This window comes from Neoarius graeffei, chromosome 10, assembly GCF_027579695.1.
Source record: "Neoarius graeffei isolate fNeoGra1 chromosome 10, fNeoGra1.pri, whole genome shotgun sequence".
Lineage (NCBI taxonomy): Eukaryota > Metazoa > Chordata > Actinopteri > Siluriformes > Ariidae > Neoarius > Neoarius graeffei.
Genome location: NC_083578.1, coordinates 72,695,808 through 72,710,680, shown reverse-complemented (window position 1 = coordinate 72,710,680; position 14,873 = coordinate 72,695,808). Strand labels below are relative to the sequence as shown.

At 40.0% G+C, this 14,873-nt stretch overlaps 1 protein-coding gene across 2 annotated transcripts; it reads right to left on the bottom strand.

Annotated features, from left to right (window-relative positions):
• Positions 1–868: 868 nt before the first annotated feature.
• On the bottom strand, positions 869–14,850 carry adipor1b (adiponectin receptor 1b). 2 transcript variants are annotated; one of them, XM_060932216.1, is made up of 8 exons: positions 14,796–14,850; positions 13,117–13,380; positions 11,185–11,325; positions 9,658–9,829; positions 7,336–7,522; positions 6,128–6,315; positions 3,732–3,925; positions 869–2,163 (listed from the first exon to the last, which is right to left on the bottom strand). In XM_060932216.1, the coding sequence occupies exons 2-8, from the start codon at positions 13,258–13,260 to the stop codon at positions 2,035–2,037; spliced, it is 1,155 nt and encodes a 384-aa protein (XP_060788199.1). In that variant the 5' UTR covers positions 13,261–13,380; positions 14,796–14,850; the 3' UTR covers positions 869–2,034. The 2 variants fall into 2 exon arrangements, with proteins under 2 accessions (XP_060788199.1, XP_060788198.1); XM_060932215.1 differs by having other exon boundaries at positions 14,494–14,835.
• Between the last annotated feature and the right edge of the window lie 23 nt (positions 14,851–14,873).

Below are 14,873 nucleotides of genomic sequence, written 5' to 3'. Positions count from 1 at the left end.
ATATCACTTATCCTACGTATAGTACGTCACTCTACCCAATAGAGAATGAGCGTTGAATATGGTTTATGATATTGCATGGTTGTCAAGACATGACATCACACGTTGGAGATGTAAAACTTCCACGCTATTGAGTGACTGTGATAATTTGTAAATAAACATGGATGCCAGGTTTGCTTCATTACGTACAGAAGATTTCAAAAGACATGTTGAACACCCAAAAGGAATGTCTCTGTATTATTATAAATTGTCTGGCTTTTTTCATGGTATATCAGATATATTCCATTCAGCTCGCATGATACTGAACAAATCGAAGACGAGTTCAATATCATGCTAGCTGAATGGAATAGATCTGATAGACCACTCAATGCCAGCCAATATTATTTAAATGCACAACATAATGCAAATTATCTATTTTAATAAGGAAAACTTTCCTGGAAAACCAAATGGGATATAAAAACGCTCTGTTCTTCGAACATTTCAGGAACAAATAATGATTTCCCAGCTTTTAGTAATACTGTATGTGATGAGGCAATAAGTGCTGACTGGCATTATGTACAATTTTACCAATGGTGGAAATGTTTGGAAAATAGAAGTAGCTAGACTAGCAAAATAAGTAATGTTAGTGGAGCCGGTGAAGGTACATTAAGACTTCATAAATGAAACAGAAGCCAGTGGGAGCCCATGAAGGTAGCATCAGTTACAATTCGGAAATTCAGACTTTCTGACACTCCCTTTTTTAATGACAATACAAACTGATGTTCAAACTTTAAGTCAGGACCTCTAGTTTACTAAACTGGATATTATGTCTGTATATACCATTTTTCTTAAAGAAAGAAAAAAAAAAATCAAAGCCAGCATTGACCAAGGCAACATTTAAAAATTTATCTAGGAAAATTCAATTTTGTCACAAACTCTACAGATTATTACATGAAATTGTTTACAGCAGATGAAAGACGTTAATATTTTATACCTGTTTCCATAGTTCTAGATACCTGCACCGCCCAAAAGTCATAGCTACTGCTCTCAGATCTGGAGCGTGTTTATCCAACAGTGTGTATAGACTGAACAAGACAGGAAGCAGCACCGCTCACACAACTCTCAGTGTATGATCAAATGCCTCTTGAGATATAATTTTACCCCCCCCAGGAGTGTGACAGTGCCTTGAAAACTGAACAAATGCCTAAACAAATAGTCCATGTTTTTTCAACCAAATATGTAGTGTTTGTTTCATAACCACAATCAAGAATTTACATTTCCCTGTATTGAGAAAAGAATGGGTAAAAAAGAAAAACTTGAAAAGCACATAATGAAAGTCTCGAGGATTTGTTGGCATTTAATAGACTTGATGCAAAAAAAAAAGTACTTCTGTAGAACAGAAGGGAAAATTTGTGGTATTGTTTTACCAATATAAAACAGAAAAACACAAGTACCTCAGTTCCCTTTCGGCATGAATACCACAAAACCATGAAAGTGTAAGCAAGTTGAGTCTTTCCTCTCATGTCTGTCTCATCGTACGATCTTTACTATGAAGAGTTTTGAATTTATAATATAAAAGTCATGCAATTTAAATATTTATTCTTGTTGTACTTTATAACTGCTCCATTTATATAGCACGTTCCTCACACTCGGGGTCACTGTAACATGATAAGTTTGGAGTAAACAAGCTTTTCTCATGACAGGGAACCATGTCACAATTCTTGCCTGTTGTAATGACACATATACTGCAGATGCTCGACGCTAATCAATAGAGATTAGGTTGAAAACCACTGGACTATTCCTTTAACCAAGTAGTAAGATTTACTTATGTCTTCAAGTATTACAACAATAAAACACATTGATGATTGTATAAACCTTTTAAAATATAGATAATAATCCCTTAAAGTCAATAACAATCTTAGGACAATTTATGATCAGTGAGTGCAGGGTAGGCAGTGTAATACAAAGCTCTTTCCAACCACAACTGATCCAGAAAGTGTTCAAAATGCTCATCAGAAGTGATGAGTGGAAAGCAAGCGGAGAGAAGGATGGAGTTGTTTAAAGGAGGGAGTCATCTGTACAGCCCCCTCCCAGGCCGTAGCGGAACTCCTGCAGGTTGGAGATGCCGTAGAAATGAATGAACGCTGCAGCCACCACCAATACATGGAATATTTGATGAGATTGGAACTGAGAAGGAAAAAAAAAAAAATTCGTATGAGACTATGCATGTAGCAATATACTGTGTGATGATAAATCGTGATACAAATTTGATGAATTAAAAAACAAAAATCACAATTATCAGACTGCGTAGTTTATCCTTGCTATAATTACATTGTTTAGACAGTACAATAACTTGGAATGCATGTGACTTCATCCTAGGCAGAAGCAACACAGCTCTAATGCTGTGAAAACACACACACACACACACACACACACACACACACACACACACACACACACACACACACACAAAAAGAATCTAAAACAGTAAAGAGCTGTTGTGCCACTGACTGTACAAACAGATTTAACAATAAATCAGAGCTCTCTTTTTACAAACTGCTGAAAGCTAAAGAGAAGAAAAATGAAAGCAGGACAAAAGTTTATTCAGGCCCATTTTATTAAACTTTTCATTTTTAATAAAAGGAATATTTTAGTTAATAGGCTATGATGTTTATGAAGAAAATGAAAAATTTTAAATAAAAGAAAATCAAGCTGATAAAGAATAGGAAAAAAGATATTGCATTTTTTTTTGGGTAATAAAATTTCTCTTCATTGAAAGATAAACTGCCTTTCAGATTTTTCAAGTGTAGGTCATAAAAATAATTTTCCCTGACACCCAATTAGTTTTGTTTCATGGACCAAACGCTACTGAATTCAAATCACAGACTTCCAATTTTTATTATTTTTTAAAAATGGAACAATTAATGAATTTACAGCCACATGGCCCCAAATTCTCCGCCAATTTTGCCCGCTTCACCATGACCCAATTAAAGATACTACGTCATGCATCATGTGGTGGGCTTTCCCTTTTCGCGCAAGACACTGTGGGATACAAATTTGAAACAGGAGAGAAAAATGGAGGATGTGAGCGCGCGAATGAAATGTGAAAGACCGACTTCAGTAGCGGAAAGTGAGAAGAAAAGCTGTTATGTTGCGACGGAAAGGAAACAGGACCAAACTAATAAATATCGGTGTGATCAGCTGTTCGTTTAGCGACAGAATGATCTAACGGTCAGTGCACGGTCAAGGTAAACCTGTGCATGTGCACACGGACTTCCTCGGTCTGCTTTACTGCATGAAGCGAGCGATTTCATGCGCATTATTTGCTCGAGAATCCCCTCAAATTAAATAACTTCCCAGCCACAGAGTGGTCTGATATTTTGGGAGATATTACAGAAATAAACATATATCACAATGACCAAATTTCAGAGGGAACTACATTTCACAGATTTTATGAAATTGAAAGGCCGTCGTGCTTTAATTTTTTCAAAAATATCATGGGAAAATATCAGGTGAATTGTTACATGCCTACTAGAGACTACATCTATCAAGTCACAGCTAAGAGTTCTTTAAGTGCACTCTTTAATTTGGTTACGAAATATGGCAAGAATTGGTTTTGTGGCTCGATGTTTGACTTGATGCTGAACACTGTGTGAATGCATAAATATGTGAGAAAATGGTACACTGATAAATGTAGCATGACTAATTGACTGAAATTTACAATCATGTTATTGAGCCTGAGAATGATGCCTTACCCAGATATCGCATTTCCCGGGGAAGAAGCGTTCAGGGATGCGTGCCGCATACAGGCCAGCTCCAGTGATGTACATGGCACCCATTAGGATAAACCAACCCATCTGGCCTACTGTTGTGGCCTTCACAAAGCCCTCAGCGATGGTGAAGTGCATTGTAGGAATTATGCCACTCAGCCCCAGGCCAAGGAACACACCTGAGCACATTAAGAACAGTTGAAAAGCAGCATGAATTCAGAGGTAGGTGGATATTACAGTTACTGTAAGCTGGATGCACCATCAATAAATCAAGGTGATTTTTCGTTAACAAAAGTGAACCTCTGGCCTCTGTTCATTCTCTCCAACGAGCTCGCATAGAGAGAATCTGCAGTTACTTACAAATGGAAACAACTCACGAAACATGTACTCACAGCTACACAGTAAACACTGTCAGTTTTATTTTATGTAAAGCAGGTGATGAGAATTTCACACAGTCTAATAAGGTTCATTTCATGTTCTTCAGATTATTGCATGTTCTCAGTATAGATATGATGCATTTAATTCTTGTTGATCTACATAACCGGTATATAGAAGCTGCTCTCTAATGAAACATGCACACAAGACTATTATAATTTTCCCTGGGTCAAAATAAACCAGCAGACTGAAGACAGTGCTCTGATAATGCTTAAAGAATACATGAAACAGAAAAAGCAAACCCCCCAATCATCTGCAGCACGATGCATTTGAGTAAAACTGCATATTTGGCTTGGTCAGATTTTAGTTTTCAGAAATCCATATGAATTTGATTAGTGTGTGCGAAAAGTGGGCATTCAAGATCTACACACCAAATTAGACAGCAACTTTAACCACCACCCGACATACAGTTACACCTTGTGTAATTTGTATGTGGAAAAGATAAGGTGGAGGAAAAGAAAAGGGTCTTTAGACGCTATTTAAAAAAAACAACATGAGAGAGAGAGAGAAGACCTAATATAGAGAAGGAGCTCATTCCAATGTTTGGGGGAAACAATGAAAAAACCCATCACCCTAGATAAGAGTCTATGATACAAGATAACTCATCTTGGAACTAGGAGTAGTAATTGGCTTGACAACCCATATAATCTTCGTACCAAGTAGAATAAACATTAATAGAAAGAGGGTGTGTACTGCTTTGTTATAATTCAAACATTGCCTGAAGCAACCACTATTAATTTGCAGAACTTGGGTCAGACATGAACAAATCAAGTACCGCAGAGTACAGCACAGTTTGTTAATTTCTCGTTTCAAGACACACCTAATAAGCAGGGTAATTTCCTGCATGCTAAAGCATGTGTGTGTATTTGAACAGGAAAACCACAAAACTGTGCTGGACTATAGCCTTGAGCTGCAGACCGCTTACTTCAGTTATCACCATTACAATTCTTAAGCTTTCATAAAATATTCATCAATATTTGTAAGTGAGGGCGGCACGGTGGTGTAGTGGTTAGCGCTGTCGCCTCACAGCAAGAAGGTCCTGGGTTCGAGCCCCGGGGCCGGCGAAGGCCTTTCTGTGTGGAGTTTGCATGTTCTCCCCATGTCCGCGTGGGTTTCCTCCGGGTGCTCCGGTTTTCCCCACAGTCCAAAGACTTGCAGATTAGGTTAACTGGTGACTCTAAATTGACCGTAGGTGTGAATATGAGTGTGAATGGTTGTCTGTGTCTATGTGTCAGCCCTGTGATGACCTGGCGACTTGTCCAGGGTGTACCCCGCCTTTCGCCCGTAGTCAGCTGGGATAGGCTCCAGCTTGCCTGCGACCCTGTAGAAGGATAAAGCGGCTAGAGATAATGAGATGAGATGAGATTTGTAAGTGAACTTTAAATTTGAAGGGGAGAAAAAAAAAACCCACCCACCTTAATTATCATTACATTTATTGATATGTATTGTTAATTTTGAGATTTAAAGGGCAGCATGGTGGTGCAGTGGTTAGCAGTGTGGCCTCACAGCAAGAAGGTTCTGGGTTTGAACCTCTTGGCCGACTGGGGTCTTGCTATGTGGAGTTTGCATGTACTCCTGCTTCCTACATGGGTTTTCTCCAGGTGTTTGAGTCCCTCCCCCACATTATAAATAAACATGCATGCAGATTAGGTCAAAAGGCTACTCTAAATTGCCCATAGGTGTGAATATGAGTATGAATGGCTGTTCGTCTCTGTGTTAGCCCTGCGACGGATGTACCATCCCTCTCACCCAAAGTCTGCCGGGACCATCTCCAGTTCCCACCACTACCCTGACGGAGAAGCGGCATAGATAATGGATTGATTTATACAAGGAGCACCTTTCATTCTTTCAGTTTTCTAAAGATAAGATGTGTGCATGTTGTTAAGGCAGAAGTGAGCAGGTATGCCTGTACAGACTGCGGTCATAGTACTGAGTCAGTCCCTTACCTGCACGTGTAGGTCTGTGGCGTGGAGTGGCGAAACGATCCCATTGTGCCACGATGATGGCAGCAATGCCCAACACACACACCACAGAGAGGTATATGAGGCGTGGCTGTGGAGAGCAGTAAAACGAGTAGTAGAGCCATGGCACAAATGAGCCCATTATCAGCAAAGCTATACCCGAGTAATCCAACCTAAACACAGGCAAAAAATAAAATCAAAAGTTATGCATAAACACACAGGCTGAAAAATCAGTACCATATTTACAGTGTACACTGAAGTGACCATTCACTCAAAAGGTGTAATTGGAAGGCATGCGTCAGGACTAGTGTACCACAGAACCAAAGGGGAAAAGAGGAGAAGAAAAAAAAAATTCCAGGTATGGGTAGTTTTAACTTTTAGGCAGGTGAGAACAAATCAGATTTAAAGTTTGCGGGACAAATTTAGGCCACATTCATTAACATGTGCTGCTAAATTAATAAGTTACTAATTTCTTTCAATTTTGAGAAATAGAACCAACATATTCACAGGCAAGCACAAGCAAAAATACACCTCTAGTGTGATAGAACACATGGGAAACTTTGCTTGGACGTCCGATTCTAATTATGCAAATTGCTGTTACAATACATAAACTATTTTTCCATTAGTAACAAGAACATTCTGCACTGAAAGCAAAACCTTCAGTGCATTGCTCTTTCAGTCACTTGATCTCTTTTTCAAAAAAAAAAACCCCACACACATTCTTACAAAAGGTCTCTGGCTGTGTGTGTGTGTGTGTGTGTGTGTGTGTGTGTGTGTGTGTGTGTGTGTGTGTGTGTGTGTGTGTGTTTTTAAATTGAAACACTGGTTGTAACTGCAGCAATATCTGTGTACTAAGGTAGCAAAGTAATGAACAAAATCATGATTGCTAGAGTATAATTAGTTAGGATTATTAAATGAATAACTGACAATATGACAAAGCAAATCAAAAGAAATGCTATAAGTTTTTGCAGTAAAATATGTGGGTTTTTCCAATTTCTGAATCATTCTTATCGCTAGATCCTGGCTTTTTATGAGGGAAAACATGTCCAGATACATTCATGAGTTTTAATGGCTTGAAAACACCATGTTCAGTGGCACCTTTAACACCTAACATATTAAAAAAGCAGCTAATAAATAAATGCATAAATGAACAAATTCAACTTTCCAACAAAGACACACACACACAGACTCACTTCGAGAATGTTCTGGACACTTTCTCTGAGTGACAGTAGACTGTATGGAAGAGCCAGGAGAAGCAGAGGCAGAGCACAGCGCCCAGGAAAAACATCCCGAACACCACTTTCTCCTGCAGAGGAGCCATGAACGACACATTTGGCCGCAGCATGGTCAGAGTGCCCAGACAGAGGAACAGGATCAAACCTGCGGGGGGGGACACACGACCCACAGCTTACTACATTTTTACAACATGAAATCACGTCAGGTGTTCTCAAACTTTCACCTTAAAAACAACTTTATACTATAGAGGGCTACCGCATGACGTCACCGCGCTGCGAGATTTTGTTAGGCGCCATATTGGAAGACCAAGTACCGTACATGCACTCACAATATAAAACAAAGTACGAGCGAGAGTAAAGTGACACGATGGCTGATAATTCTGGTTATGCGAGTACATTACCAGCTGCAGAAAGGGCACGGTATGTGGAGAAACTGGCTGTGGTTGATGGGTTTGACCCATATGATAAGACTCGGGGCAAGGGAGAATGGAAACATAAGGAGGACCTGACACCAATTCTGCCATCTGTTTGCTACCCAGACATTGTAAACTATTTATTGTTTACATCCAGTGCCTACACTGCTGATGACTTGAAAGCCTACAAAGGGCTACAGGCTTACAATTATGTTGTTAGTGACTTGGTTCGTGATATTACAGCTGTTATTAAGAATAACCTACACATAGTTATGGCCAAGGTAATCTTGTTGATATCTTTTAATAATATATCTTCAGTTGAAAAATTAATACTTTTTGTTACTATTAAGGTATCCATAATTTAGGTTAATTTATCCATTATACATATGTATTTATGATATATGCCTACACAACAACTATGCTTTATTTATATAATAGGAGGGAGAGCAAGCCCCAAACCATCCTAAATTATTATTATTATTATTATTATTATTATTAAATTGTAGAAGTCTGGGAGGCTTGCTCCTCATCCAGTTATCAACTTGGGGCCAATTTAGCATGTTTTAAATCTGAATTTCTTGCGTTTGCTTACCTCAAAGTGTCCGCAGATCATGCACAGACTTATCCATTATATCCACAGTTTTTTGCCAAGTCTCACACAGGTTTCTTTCAAGTCTACTGTTGGGCCAATAAATCATAAATAAAACAGTTCAGATTTGTTTGTTTAAGTCGTTTGCCACTCCACTTTATTCTCATGGGTTCACATATCGCTGCCGTTATTTCCCCCTAATCACGAGTTTGTTGGTCTTCCAAAATGGCGCAGGGTCTGTTTACTTCCGGTTTCGGGTGACGTCAGTGAAATCCCTCTATAGTATGAGTCAAAATAACGTCAAAGGCTTGAACATAAAATCTGAGAGTCTTAAGGAGATACCGTATAACCTCTAATGAACGCCCCCGGGGGCATTACATTTTTCAAGGGGGGGGGGGGGCGTTTATTAGGGGTTAAAAAATACAAAAAAAACCAAACAGTTGATCGAATTTTTCAAACCCTAACATAACTGCCCTACTAATTTTCCCTAACTTTCATACGTTTTCTAGGTGAAAAGTCGTCGAATTAAGTGTTTTTAAAAATTGATTTTTTTATTATTTGGGGCACTTACTGGAGTGTATACGGTAATGCAGGTGTTCATTCGGCGAGGAAACAGCCCAGATATAGCTCGCGTGTCAGCTGGCTTGACACCTTTGATCTTTTCGCCAACCACTGTTACGTCACTCACTTTGCATAAAGCTCCCTTTTTGCAGAAGTCACGCGCCTCCCAGATAATTTGATCTGATCATTCTGTTTCTAATCGTAAAGATGGACACACGTGTTGAAAAACACAAATCCTACACTGCGAGTTTTAAGCTAAAAGTCATAAAAACAGCAGAGGAGAAAGGAAAACACTTTGCTTCTAAACTCTACAAGATCGATCGTAAACGAGTCTGTGAATGGTGCCAACAAAAACCACAAAATTGAAACTTTGGCAGCCGGGCAGAAAAAGGCTAGTGGTGCAGGTCGGCCTCTGTGGTCACAGAGATTGTTTTATCAGAGTCAGAGCAGGAGGTTGACAGCAGTGATTCAGAGCAGGCATCGACGGATTGTGATAGCCCAGGACATTGAATTCATACTCGATTTGGATACTGGACTTGGATAGAAAACCTGGGGTATGTAAAACTGTTCAGACTGTTAGTTTTTTTTTTTTAATTTTGAATTATTTTTTTTCCGAAATATGGGGGGGGGGCATTAATTAAGGAGGGGGGGGTTCATTAGAGGTTATACGGTAATTTAACAATAGCTATAATTTGGTAACTGAGAAGAGAAACACACCTAGTAAATGTGTCCAGATGTTCCCAGTTTCTGTATGGATCCTGAAGATGCTTCCAAAGCAAGCTCGGAAAGATGGCATGGGTGGCCGGTGACCATGTAGTAAGTAGTCATTGTCCTTTAGCCAATCAGGAAGCAAGTGGAAAGGAATCACTCGCCAGCGCCCTTCCCATACCTAGTAATAACATCAGGCACAGAACACAAAAAAGTCAGTGTTTCCCCCAAGTTTACTCAGGGGTGGGTGAGTGGGGGTGTCACTGCTGGATGAGGATGGTCACCTTCAGGACCCCTCCCCACAGCTCCGATTCCAGAGCATTTGGACCTGAACAAACAGTTAAAGGAGTCATTTAAGTCTACACATTTATTTTAGAACAATACTTAGAACAATTTTTAATATAACTTTTTTTTTAATCCAAGTTGGATCAAAGTCACTGATCCTGTGCTGAGGAGATGCAGTTTCAGCAGGAGAGCTGGTAGTGTTCTATTCAGGCAGGGACGTTGTTTTGATTTCAGGGGTGGGGGCTTATAAACAATTTATAGTTCTAATTGATTTATACTTCTAATGAGAAAGCCGGATAGTTTATTTCTTCTTTCCGTAATTTGTTTTCACACAGCTCTCCACTGCCTATCACTACTTTATGTGTTGAGTGAAGCACAGTAGTAGACTGACTGTGCTCCTTTGAAATAACGTAAAAAAATATGGTCATTTTCTAAGGCTAGCTAACTTAATGTTTACCAAGTGATGTGATCTAGTCCAACACGAGCTCACTATGAATCTTCGTAACAAACGTTAGCTAACTTAATATACAGTGCGTCTGAAGACACTCACTTTTTTGAGAATTGAATAAAAAAAAAAAAAAAAAGTCACGTGTCCATCTTTTGCCCCCCCGGGGGTTCTGACATTCCTAACTATTGTTTGAATCAAATCCTCAGAGTCGTTTTTGAGCACAGGAGAGGTGAGCACAACTTAAGCAGGGGATGTTTCTGCATGGTCCTCATGCCTGCAGACTCCCCTCCCCTGTTTTTGAGCAGGTGCTCTGTGTGGTTCTAGTCCCTGCATTCCTGTTTTTTTCGGACCTTAAAGTGTGTGTGCATGGGGGTGGGGCAGGCACAACTGCCCTCCCAATATAACGGTAGGGGAAACACTGAAGTGAGCCACACAAACTAGTAAGTGATAAATTTCATCCTCATACACGCACCCAGAGGCAAAATAATGCCCAGCTTCCTTTCTGTAAAACTAACAAGATTAGTGGACTGTGTAAGGTTAAATAACTGCTTTTGGATGAGCACACATCTCCAAAAGAATATACAGTATACTATGATCCAAAGCAGTACACTACCATTAACCTTTCATCACTAACTCTCTGGGTGGGTGAGATGGCCACCTTCTCTCCTCAGGCAATCAAGAGTGATATTAGGCAAATCATATGACTTCACATGTTTCCAACAAAGCTGGGTCATATGGTAGGAGAGAAGGTGGAAACGGCATTCAAGCTTTTGGGTAATTAGTGATGAATTACACTTGTTTACCTTGTGTACAAACTCCTCCATTTTCTCCATGGCATGGTGAGCCTGCAAAGGCAGTGTGACTACCTGCAAGTCATCCTCCTCATCATTGTCATCCTCCTCCTCCTCCTCTTCCTCCTCCTCATTTGAGTAAGCTGTTGCACCCTGTTGATGTCAATGAAGTTAAATACAGAAAGCCATCCGTAATGCTGATGCTTCTGAATCTGCATCTGACAGCTACATGGAAACAAGAGCTTCTGGATTTGACACAGTTCATCTTCTTATGCATTAGATGCACATGCACAAAAAAAAAGCCCTCTAACTTCCAAACCCATTTCTAGGAAAGTTGGGATATTTTCCAAAATGCAAATAAATAAATAAATAAATAAATAAAAGCTAGCTAGCTAGATTTGTTAATTCACGTAAACCTTTATTTAAATTACAAAAGTACAAAGAAAATACTTTCAAAGAGTTTTACTGACCAACTTCATTGTATTTTGTAAATATAAATGAAGTCAAAATTTGGTGCATGCAACACACTCAGAAAAAGTTGGGACAGAGGCAAAATAAGACTGAAAAGTTTATAGGATATTCAAGTAACACCATTCTGGAAGATTCCACAATAAGCAGGTTAATTGGTAACATGATTGGGTAGAAAAGGAGCAAAGGCTCAGTTTTTGCAAGCAAGGATGGGTCATGGCTCACCACTTTGTGCCAAAATTCATGAGAGAATTGTCTGTCAATTCAAAAAGAACATTTCTCAATGAAAGATTGCATATAATTTATGTCTTTCAAAATCTCATCTCATTATCTCTAGCCGCTTTATCCTGTTCTACAGGGTCGCAGGCAAGCTGGAGCCTATCCCGGCTGACTACGGGCGAAAGGTGGGGTACACCCTGGACAAGTCGCCAGGTCATCACAGGGCTGCCACACAGACAGCCATTCACACTCACATTCACACCTACAGTCAATTTAGAGTCACCAGTTAACCTAACCTGCATGTCTTTGGACTGTGGGGGAAACCGGAGCACCTGGAGGAAACCCACGCAGACACGGGGAGAACATGCAAATTCCGCACAGAAAGGCCCTCGTCGGCCACGGGGCTCGAACCCGGACCTTCTTGCTGTGAGGTGACAGCGCTAACCACTACACCACCGTGCCGCCCTTTCAAAATCTACAGTATATAATTTGTGAAAGGATTCAGGGAATTCAAAGACATCTCAATGCATAAAGGGCAAGGTTGGAAACCGATGCTGAACGTGTGTGACCTTCAAGCCCGAGGTGGCACTGCCTGAAAAACCGTCATGCTAATGTGACAAATATAGCCACATGGGTTCGGGAATACTTCAGAAAACCATTGTCACTTAAAGTCAACCTCTACATCCTGCTTATTTCAGCAGGACAATACCAGGCCTCATTCTGCACGAGCTACAACAGCATGCTTCATAGACACAGAGTGCGTGTGCTTGACCGACCTGCTGCCAGTCCAGAGCAGTCTCCTTTTGAAAATACATGGCGCATCATGAAGAGGAGAATCAGACAACGGCGACCACGGACTGTTGAGCAGCTGAAGTCTTGTATCAAGCAAGAATGGACAAAAATTCCAATTTGCAAAACTGCAACAATTAGTATCCTCATATCCCATATGGTTAAAAAAGTGCTATTTAAAGGAAAAGTGATGCAACACAATAGTAATAATGCCTCTGTCCCAACTTTGAGTGTGTTGCAGGCATCAAATTTTAACTTTGTTTATATTTACAAAATACAATTAAGTTGGTCAGTAAAACTATGGAAAACCTTTTCTTTGTACTTTTGTCAGTTAAAAAAAAGGTTCATGTGAATTTTTAATGCATTTTGGAAGATATACCAACTTTTCTGGAAATGAGATTTGTATATCAACTATAACCACGTCCTTCTTTCAATCTTTATCTCTCCTTTAGCAGTAACAGCACTCACTCTGGGCTTGGCTGAGGCTTCTGGACCCGTCAGCAGTGGTCCGAGCTCAGTGAGCTCCAGGTCCTCCACGTTCCTCTCGTCCTCCGAGACCCGGCACTCGGCATCGCTGCTGGAGCCGTTGCTACCATGGTGTCGCGTTGTCATGGGAAGACAAACCTAAACTCCCCAGAGGCCCCACCTTTCCCCACAGCCAACGATCAACCTCCTGTGATCCTATCCACAGGGCCGTTAATGGAGAAATATCGTATCAGCGAAGCAACCCTTCTGAAACAGGCAGAAATGAGCACAGTAGGATTTATTGTCAGATGATATATAAAGATGAGCCAGACAAAAGTGCTGACCTACTTATAATGCAGGATAGGCCTGGATAGAAAGGCAATATAACAAGTATTGTGATAAATTAAGGCGCAGTCCAATTTTCTGAGAACATCAGTTATCATTCGTATGCATTTACAACTAGACGATTCTAGAATTATAGGAATTACAAGCTGATGACTGAGATTCTACTCCAACCTTTCAGTGATGTCACACCCCCTCAAGTTAAAGACTTTGGTGATGCGACACATCCTCAGGTTAAATCTTTCAGATTTCAGTGATGTCACACACCATCAAGTCAAAGGTCTTATTGATGTCCTAAACCATCAATTTGAAGATTTCAATGATGCTACAAACCATCAAGTCCAAGGCTTGGATGATGCCACAGTGCCCAATGTTTACTGTACTTCCTGCAGCCTAATTACCATAAATCTAATGATCACACTATTTTATCCGATTCCTTTATGCTTGTCATATAGCTGATCAGATGTTTAAATCTGTTCTTACCTGCCGGACGTCTATGGTAAATACTTTTTTGCAGACAATTTGAAATTCTGATGAAAACCTGATGCTGGAGGTCTTATTAAATGGGGTATTACCCTGTTTTCTGGTACTCATATCGCAATCATGCCAAGGTCAGTATGGTATATGGTATGACGCACAATAGACAGTAAACCCCTACATTATGGACAGATGTGACACAGTGAGTAAGTCAAATTCGATATTTAATATCTCTTTACACATTCATCCTCAATGTGTTTACGTGGCATAACTCGTTCTTCCAGTCGTTTAAATTGGTGGCAAAGATAAAATCAGTCAGCTAGAGCAAGCAGGTTATTGTTCACATGCTGTCAATGTCAAAATGAGCAATGACAACATTTAAACTATAGTTATTTTTGCTGACTTTGCTTCCTTCAACAGACAACCTCATTATATCATACTGTATACATAGCCGGCTTGTTAGCTAATACTGCGAGCGAATCGTTTTCAGGCTGTACAAATTTAAAAAAAAAATTAAACTCAAATAACAGAATAGGGTATTATACTGCTCACTTTTCATACCTGTTCAAGGGTCCTGACAGAAGCAGCAGAACTTAGTGTCAGCAAAAAGACAAGAGGTCCAGTTAGCTCGCTGTATTGCTAACTACAGCGTTGAGCTACGCTAGCTAACAATTACTAAACCAGATTATCTCCCTCTGCCCCAATTACACTTAACTCACAATATCAGTTCTAGACATCTAAAACATCAATATCTTGGGGTCGTTTTTTTTTTTAATCTGCATGTGGTATTTAACCAGCTCTGGTGTAGTTTATTTAAAGCCTGACTATAAGGAAGTAATGATTAACTAGCCTAGCTGGCCTACCGAGAGACGTTCTTCCAGGAATAGTCAGTCTCCAGGGTTGCCAGATCCTCCCGACAAACTCCCCTCAATGTCAATACT